The sequence below is a fragment of the Acyrthosiphon pisum genome, chromosome A1 (assembly GCF_005508785.2).
Source record: "Acyrthosiphon pisum isolate AL4f chromosome A1, pea_aphid_22Mar2018_4r6ur, whole genome shotgun sequence".
Lineage (NCBI taxonomy): Eukaryota > Metazoa > Arthropoda > Insecta > Hemiptera > Aphididae > Acyrthosiphon > Acyrthosiphon pisum.
In genome coordinates this window covers 22,990,296-23,000,324 of record NC_042494.1, presented here as the reverse complement: position 1 = coordinate 23,000,324, position 10,029 = coordinate 22,990,296, and the positions used below count along the sequence as shown (strand labels likewise).

Below are 10,029 nucleotides of genomic sequence, written 5' to 3'. Positions count from 1 at the left end.
AATGACGATATATACCTATAATTAATTTTTATTATTATTATGACGTATGAACATTAAATTTACACTATGTCGTTTATAAAATTGATATTATACTGTGTTGGCTAGTATTTTTTATTGTTGACAACGATTGTGCCTGTTTAATTGAATAGAATTAGTTTATTTATATTGTAATATTTCGACAGTAAATTGTAGCCAATAAGCATTTAACTTTTTTTAAGTTTGGTATTTATATATAGTGTTTGAATTAAAGTAAATCAAAGTAATGTTTTTAATTAATTGAATTATTTTTCCTCGACTTAAAATAGCTGCTAACACAGTACTTAGCGTGCTAAGTTTCACGCGTGAAGTGATATTCCATCAACCAATGATGTGGCTGCAGGTCGTAGTTTAGATTTATATAATTAAAATTAATTATGCAATTATAGGAGCACTTAGAATAGATTTTATAAGTCAGATTTATTCAAAAACCGCTTTTAGTTAAATAATTTATCGGCGAAACGTCCATCAACCATGGTCTCGTTTAGGCGCGGATCCAGAAGATTTTAACAGGAGGAGCATAAACAGAAAAAAAGGGAGCAAATGGGTGTCTCTCTGCTGTACAGTAGGTTACAATTAGATCACTGTAGTCTGTAATGGATGGTGTTAAATTTGAATTCAATGATATTCCTAATATCATTGTATAAGAAAAATGATTCTGAGCGAAGGCCGTCAGTCAGGCTAATATTACTAAGTATATTTGATGATATTTTTATGAATATTTTATTATATATTGTGCCTTTATGTATTTTAAACATTTTTAAGCTGTTAAAGTAAAAATGTAGTAGGAGCCTTGCATTAAATTTTGACACTTTTTGACTCGACAAATGAAATTTTATTGACAGTTAAAGAAAAAAAAAATTAAAAAATTAAAAATCCCTCAAGCCATAAGTACTACTGTTGGGTAGTTCCTTAAAATCATGTAAACTCACGTTAAAATCACATAAACACCGCATATATGCCTATTGTAAATAACCTTACAGATTGTATATTTTCTAAATAAATGTTAAAAAAAAAAAAAAAAAAAAAATTAAAAATGTCTGTAAACAGTTTAAAACGGATCAAAATATTTTGTACATTTCATCAAGTATGGCCGTATGAGAATTAATAAGTTGTAAAATATTATAAATTTCAAGTATCTACAGTTATTCGTGTTTAAATTACAACAAAATAAGAATTGTTGCCTTAATCTTTATATGTTCATTACTTTTGAACTTCTAGTATGAAATGACATATGGCCTATGGGGACATTTTCAAGTTTTTTGATTCAGCAAAAAAGATTATTATTGACAATAATTGAAAAAAAATTGAAAAGGAGGTTTTAGTGTTGTAATTTATCATTTTTGTTCATATTGGTTTTTACTGACGTCTGAAATTTTTATGGTGCCAATAATTTCCAGCTTCCTGATGTAGACATTCAAAAATATTAATTGGTGACCCCTATATATATTATCAATTATATTATATATATTTATGTAATAGCTACTTAAAACTTCTGGTCTGATTGCACAGTTTTTGGATTTCCTATACTATAAGTTCAAAAGAATGGATATATTATATTACAATATCACAATATTAACATACCTTTATTGATTTATTTTTCTTAATTAATAATGGCATTAGCTATCAGCAGTATACTTTGATTTGTTGAACCTTTTCAGTATTCTTTTTTGATAAATTTTATATTTTTTAATTATTATAATGCATACTGTTTGTATATTTCAATTTTTTAATATATATATATATTGGGTTTTTTAAAATATTAAGCAATGAAAAAATACCTAATAACCGGTACACATTGATCTCTAATGATTATTAGGTAATAATTGAACATAAATGGGCATATTTAATTTTCTTTTTTTTTCATATATACCGCCACACTCTGTATAATAGATACATTTTAAGAATAAACATAATTATTAATTTGAATGTTTACATGGTTTTCTGAACATTAAAATTGTATTTTACTATGATCCTACCTAGTTTATTATTTCTATGATTAATAAATATTAGTTTAACTGTTTAAATCTTGCTAATACCAAATAACATAACGTACCTAGTCCAATATATTTTTACTATATTTCTGAAACCTTAATTTTCTATAAAATATACAAGTATCTATATTAAATTCTTTCAAAAACACCTTTTAAATATAACAATCAAGTTATTTAAATATTTGATTTTATCGATGTGGCAACAACCAACAAATGATTCAATTTACACTAATCTGTATATACCATTATATATTTTACTACTCTGTACTCTTGCTATATTAAGGATTGTAATATTGACTGTTGTACCTATACAATTTGTTAGTACGTCAAATGTTACATACTATAATACATTTGGCAAGAATATAAACTGGTAAATATATAAACATAAATATACAATTTAACATGGTTGGTATTTTATGGTGACCTGGTGAAGCGTGGTGATTGGACGCAGTCACTAATATAGCAATGTGGGCAGCGGTCGAGCAAGCTCCCAGATGGGTGACCACCAGGGTTCATTGTGACAATTTATCTGCCTCACATAAAAAAACGTGTACCAACCATAGCCCCCACACAAACTAAATGGGGTTGCCGAGTGTCAAAAAACGAAGTTAATTTTATGATTTTTTTTAACCTCTCGCATGACATAGTGAGTTGTAAGTTAAAAAGAATGGTGAGGAATATTGTCCACAGTAAAAACCAGCTAATAACCATGCAGTTTGAAGTCTTAAAAAAAATGATACTATATAACCTCCTAGTTATTTACCCAAGGACTTCAATTGGTTGCGACGAAAATAGTGTTACTTGCACCTTTTTATCTACTAGTCAGCACTGTCATAAAAAATAAAACACTTTATTATGTTTCTTTAAATTAATAGTATTCGTTATAAATGTAGTAAAATGTATAATAGTATAATAATTCGAGATTAATTGATATTCTTTTCTCAAATTAAATCTAATTTATTAATAGCAATGAACATATTTTTAAATTATTAAAAAAATAATCGTCTAATTTAAATCTTGATGAAATTTATTTTTTGTAATTTGTAAGATGATTTAAATCGGTGGTGAGTTGTTGGTGGTTGTTGGTTGACATCCCACTGCAGTGTCCACGTGATGCCCGATGTCAATTATTCTATTACTATTATACAGACAGTATACATTGTCTTATAAATATCGTTTCATTCGTATCTGTTTTATAATATATTTTAATTTATTACTGGATAACATTTTAAGATATTTTATTTAAAAAAATTGAACTAGTCTACTTAAATGGTATATTGGTATTCTTAATGTCTTAATACAAATTAAAACTAAACTTGGCATACATTATGTTGTTTAAAAACAATTAGGTATTTAATGTTGTTTTCTTTTACTTTAAAAAGTATTATCTGAGTACATACCCCAGCATATTTATTAAATTTGAGTAAAACTGTAAAAGCATTAAAAAATTATAATAATGCAAGTAAAATGTATACCACAGACCAGTTTTTTATTTTTAAAAGGAAAAAATTAATTGTGTAAAAAAATATTGATAAATCGTTATACCCATCATTCCAGTGGCGTATTTTGGGTGGCCCTGTCACTACCCTTGGGCTGTTTAGTATACGGGCACGACTATATGTCTAATTATATATGGTAATTAATTCAGTAATCCCCCCAGTGGGAGATTTCTGGCTATACCACTACATAGTTTATGTCAAATGTAAGAAAATATAAAAAAAAAATGGTTATCTATTTTTTTATCTAGGTAAATTCCATTTAATAATCTAGTATATTTATCTAGATATTATTTTCGTTATCTATTCCCAATACTGGAATCATTTCGTATAAGCATCTGAAATTCATTTTTTTTACGATGGATATTCAACCGTTAGTTAATAATTTCTCCTCAAATGATTTTTGATATTTAGGTGTAATTCAAAAATGAACTATAAATAAATACTTAAAATATTCACCAAATGATTTTTCATAGTAATTTTAAGTTGAAACTTGGATGAAATTAGATGTTTAAACGAAGATTAACGTTATTCATTATTTCGTTATAATTCAAATACATTATTTGTGGTGACTTATAACTTTTACTTATATTATTATATTTTATACATACAATTAAGTTTTATAATGCAAAATTTAATTCAACATATTGTATTACTATTAGTAAAATAAATTACTTAAATAGCTGCAATATAAATATAACTATATAATATCATCTAGATAGCTATATTTACCTATATTATACTAGTATATGTATAGGAAGATATAAGTATCAGGTGAAAATTATATTGGCATTGAAACTAAAGCAATTATTAATATTTTTAATTAATATAGGTATTACTATAGTCGTATAGTACAGTATACTAAAAAAAATAATTATGCAAACCATTAACCAAATAAAATACATATTATATTTACATGGGTCTAAAATAATGCGATAGTTCTTATTTATACTGAATGATAGTCAACAAATGATGAAGCCAGATAAAAGCTTAAATAACTAAATTAGTGACTGTGAATATCGTTTCAAACGATAATAATTTGGTTTTCATTTTGAGGAGGCTTTTTCTTGAGATGATCCTAGCTGTAATATGTTAAAATATTAAATAATGCTAAAATGTAGACATAATATAAGAGTCAGCGGACCTCAGAGCAAAGTACCGCGGTCCTCAACTCCCGGTAATTTTCGTCCTGGCGTTGTCCCTTCAGCCGCGTCATCATCCCCAATCACCGCCGAAGTGGAGTCGCGCGCCGCCGACGTCCGTGTTTCTACAGCACATGCATCTCTACCACCCACCCCGTGCCAAAGTCTCCGCTGTTGCCGTCTTGACGAGTCGCCGCCATGTCGTCATCGTCGTCCGTCGCTTCACGCGACCGTAACTGCAGCCGAGCGCTCGTCGAACCGCCGTCCACCTTCCGTGCTCACTCTCGTATCCTCCCCTCATTTGCGTCGCCGTCGTCCTGTCCGTCGTCTTCGGCCCTTTAAGGCAGTGTCAGTCTCAGTACGGACGGCATCCGCAGCAGCACAGCAAGCGGAAGGACCCGCTTCACGCGTTTCCACCCCGTGGACAACCGGTTTCGTCGGGGTGGAAGGCGTTTGCCGCATGCAGCTTCTGCTGGTCCCAGCCCACCGTTCATCTCGCATAACTGTTCTGCTCTTCGATTTTCTTTGCCGGCTCAATTACGGCGTCCTCGTCGACCGGTATGATGTTGTCTTCGCCTTTTAAAATTTCATTCTCTAACGGTGCGACCAGCTCAGTGCTATTTTCACAGTTGTTGTCATCGGTCATTTCGGTGATGGTCAGCGGCTCGCCGCTAGAGTGATGAAGCTGCATAACTATGTGTGTTTGAAAATGTTGTATACAAACATAATAGAAGTGTGTATTATTTAATATGAAATAATATCTACTTGTAAAAATGAAATGGGTTTCGAGCTTATAAAAAAAAAGGAATTATTCGGATACTATAGGGGTGGGCTACTTCACAAATTCAGATTTATTATAATGAATTATTTTCAGTCAGCCCATTTCAATAATAGATATTCGTTGCCACTTTATAGACGTTACGGTTATAATATATAATAAAATATAACGTTTTATATTACCTATTATAAATAGTTAATCTTAACTTTTCCGTTGGCCGGAATAAAAATTCTGATTCGCAGCAGTACATTATCAGGTGGGCAATCTACCTGCGGTAGATCGCGGACCCCGTGTTGTATGTACGTTAGTGTATGATTTAACTCTAAAGTATCAAAGTTATACCAAGTTTGTCGTATTCTACCTATGGTGGATTGATATAATCAATTAATACAAAATCCTAACCTAACCTAACCGTACTAAAATCAGATGAATAAACGCTAACGTATACAAAAAAAAAATCATTGAAATCGGTCTAACCATTTAGAAGGAGTTCAGTCACAACACGCGTAGTACGTACAGTAGAATTATTGCGCTTAGCAACACATTTTGCGATTCATTTTTATATTATAACTAGCTGTCCCGACACGGCGTTGCCCGCGTATTAGTTTGTTTTTTTGCATTTTCGTAGGCCGTGTATTATTGTTATTATGTATTAGACATTTTTTTTTTTTTATTTGTAGTTCATTAGTGGTTTTGGAGATCATAGCGTATAGTAAACATACAGTAATATTAATGTTCACGTATAGTTCACTAATAATAACCCACAGGATTAAGGATAGAACAATGATATGCAATGAATGGGTAAATTACAAAGTTCTTTATTGAAACTTTGGGTCATTATTAGGCATCGGCACACTTGACCTTGTATTTTAAATGTGGTTTCAAAATTACGTCCATTAGGTTTGGTATCGCAAATTTTGGTTGCCCCAAATGACCAGCAAGAAGAGATTTTAAAGGTTCCGGTGGAGTTGGAAGAGGTAACAGTACCACTTTTACTGATGCGCAACACATGCCGGTTGCTTCATTGCGGAATTTTAAGGCCTGACAATATTCATATACTTTGTCCATTGCACCGATTGCAATATTAGAAATGCGCAGAGTAATTTATGTCTGGAGCATATTCGAATGCAAGACGAAAAAAATGATACATGGGTTAATATGCGATTCCTTTGCTGTCTCGCTCCATCTTGGGCTCTAAATGTGTATATATTCTGTTCACGCACCACTCTTGTTCTCAAAATGTTTTGTCGCAGACGTTCATCACGCTGCTCTCTAGATTCTTGTGCACAACTCTGTGCTGCCCTGATTCTTTGAGCTGCGTTTCTTGCAACAATTTCTTTAGCCGATTCATGATGTCTTACAACACGTTTGCGTCGTGCCTCATTGCTATACGCATTGTCGAGGTTAGACTTTTTTGGCGGCATTTTACTAAAAACAAATGTGAATCATAAAATATCTGTTTATAGTTTGTTTTTTCCCGTGGCAACGACTTAAATGTTCACTATAATTCTGTATTGAAATTTATAGAACGAATCATTTTATACGACGTCACTCATGGCAACCATTTAAAAACAAAAATTTCGATCTGAAATATCAAAATTCCCGTTTTAGCACCTACCGGGGTTGCTCCTCTCACGATGAAAACTATCCTATCTTTTAAGTTGGACCAAATAACACACGGTGTAAAAAATTTCATCAAAATCGGTTAAGTGGTTTAGGAGTCCATTGAGGACAAACATTGTGACACGAGATTATAATATGAAATCAACAAACATGCCCGATTAACCAATAGCAACCAATATAATATAATGCACTGTTGCGCCACTATTGTATTTTTGACATACAGATTTGAGATTTCCTACCTTTCCGGTAGATTTTCCTAAAATTTTTTTCGTAAAAATCTTTTCCTGGCAGTTACGAACATCTTAAAAAAAATTTGAGCCAAATCGGACTAGCCGTTCTCGATTGATGAATTGTTATACATTTTTGTCTCCATTTATATATATATAGGTTAGGTAATTTTTTTATATTAACCATTGATTTATATCTATAGAAATCGGGTATGAGACACCCGTATCGCTTGTAATAGGTTGTATTTGATTGGAAGTTTGGGATAGGGCCCGCAAGAACATTTTAGTACTAGGATCCAAAATGTTATGTGGGGGAGGTGGGCGCCGGGGGCCTAAATACAATACTTATGTATCATACGTACTTACTTTAATTTATATATTATTATGTTATACCTTTGTCTTAAATTATAATTGTTCAACCGCTAATGACATGATTGTTTTTTTTGTCTCGTCCCCTCCCAGAATCCTCGAACACTTCAACACTGGACTCGAAAAGTACAGCGTGATATTCACGTCGGGTGCCACTGAAGCGTTGAAGACCGTAGCCGAATGTTTCGCGTGGGACGACGAAGACGGCGACCGACCAGAGGACGCTGTAGGTGAGACTATGCCCTTTTACGTATATTAAATGACGATAAACGATCGATAAAGGATCGTTGATGCAATATGATAATGTAATTAGGCCGTTTTCGTACTTTAATGATTTAAAAAATATTTAGTAATAATATTATGGGAGCTAAAAAATCAATGATGATTTTTTTAAAAGATTTTTCAATTGGAGTTACTCTAATACATCATGTAGTGAGTTTTTTTTTTGATAAATGAAAGTCAATTTTCTTATGTTATAATATTACGAGCTTGTACAAAACTTATTGTTGGTCGATTATCAATATCAAATATAATCTCAAATTTAATCAAATTTTTGATTTTCCAAGTTTTTAATCAGCATATTAATATTAAAAATTATCCTGATCACATAAAAATTCGCTAAAAAGTCCTTAAATCATGAAATAATTTCCTGCCCTTCTAAGTAATAAAAAACCTACTATAAATACTCTATCGCTTTAATTTATTTTATAATATCATGAAATTAAATTATAGCAATAAATCTTATGGTACCTAATTACTAATTAGTATATACAAAACTAAAAATCAAGCAAATGCAAATACTAACTCGATGACTGGTATTACAATATTAACATATCATTTAGATCACTATACCTACTACATGCATATAAAACACATGCATGTGCACCAAAACAGACGAATGACTTAATCTTTTAAATTTGAGATAATCATATAAAAGATGAATTCTATCTGTGACGAATTAAATGTATTTTGACAGCGTATAACATACATTATCGATTTTTGTAATTTAAAAAAATGTCAAATGTCAAATGAGAACGTCTCAAATGTGGAACGCATTATCACCTCCGAAAAAGGTAATCATAAATCTACCAGTTGCTGTAATATTAAAGCAGTGCCTCGTAGTGTACCTACTAGCAATACATGAGTGTGGCCGGTTGATTTAATTCGATTTAATAATATATACCTACACGCAAACTTGACGCATCTCGCTGACGACAGAATAATATATCAATATATATTATTATAACGATATACGGAATGAGACATCTCTCTCTCTCTCATTCTCTCACTCTCTACATGCCATACACATTTCTACGTATAACTCCATGTCATAGTATAATATGACGTGTCGTAATAACGTTAATATAATTTGATTCGCGTCTCATATGAATGTCACATGACGGAATGATACCAATAAACGGCATAAACCACCCTATCAGTCACCCAAAATCACGTATAAATACAAAATTCTTTGCGTTTAACACGTCTGCAAACATATACTATACATATAGTATGTGGTATGTACTTCCACTTCAAGCGTATCATAACGGCCTCAAATATTTCACATTTAAAGAAAATTATTATATTATCATTTGCACCGAACTCCTAATAAATGAGATCTATCGTGATACATATAATATGCGTACCGATAATACAAAACATAATAATATGACCATCACTCACCAGCTATGTGAATTCAAATGATTTTTCATTTCATCTGAATTCAAAATAAGTAAGAAACAAATTCGATTCAACACACTGAAAAAATAAGAAATTATTTGCATATTTTAAACGTTAATGCATAGTTGTTTTTCTTCATTATTATTATTGCATGTCTAGCGAAATAAATATGGATTTTTTGTAACTTGTTTCATAGGCACTATAATAGTATAACGATTATATTGTATTTTATTTATAAGTGTTTTTTTTTTTATAATAAAGATAGTTGGTAAGTATATAGAAATGTAGTTTAGGAAGGTATACCAATACATTATTTTACGCATATTATTTATTGGTAACTTAAAAAATATGTTAAACATAATTGTGAATTTATTTTGCGTATTATGTTCGCATATCTTGGAATGTTTGGTGCACAATTCTTGGATTTTTAGTTGATTAAATTCAGTGTCCCGTGGAAAATCGCCATTTATACTTTCGCATGCGTCCAACTTACTATATCAGAGTTAAATAGAGGCAATCAAACTCTTTGATAGTGATAATTACTTCTTATATACAATTATAATTGTCTTACAATGGTCAGCGGGGCTAGCATAATCGAAATGGTAAGCTGAATATCTATCAGTATGATATTTGGACAACATTTCACCCGCCGCAGCGAAGAAGGTCGTATCTCTGTTTTCACAA

The 10,029-nt window shown here is 31.2% G+C and overlaps 1 protein-coding gene across 1 annotated transcript in view; it reads left to right on the top strand.

Moving 5' to 3' along the window:
• Positions 1-10,029, top strand: part of LOC100164725 (molybdenum cofactor sulfurase-like) — a 30,355-nt gene that overhangs the window by 8,914 nt on the left and 11,412 nt on the right. The window contains exon 3 of the mRNA XM_029486080.1: positions 7,759-7,895. Coding sequence (XP_029341940.1) covers positions 7,759-7,895 — 137 coding nt within the window. The remainder of the gene's footprint in view (positions 1-7,758; positions 7,896-10,029) is intronic.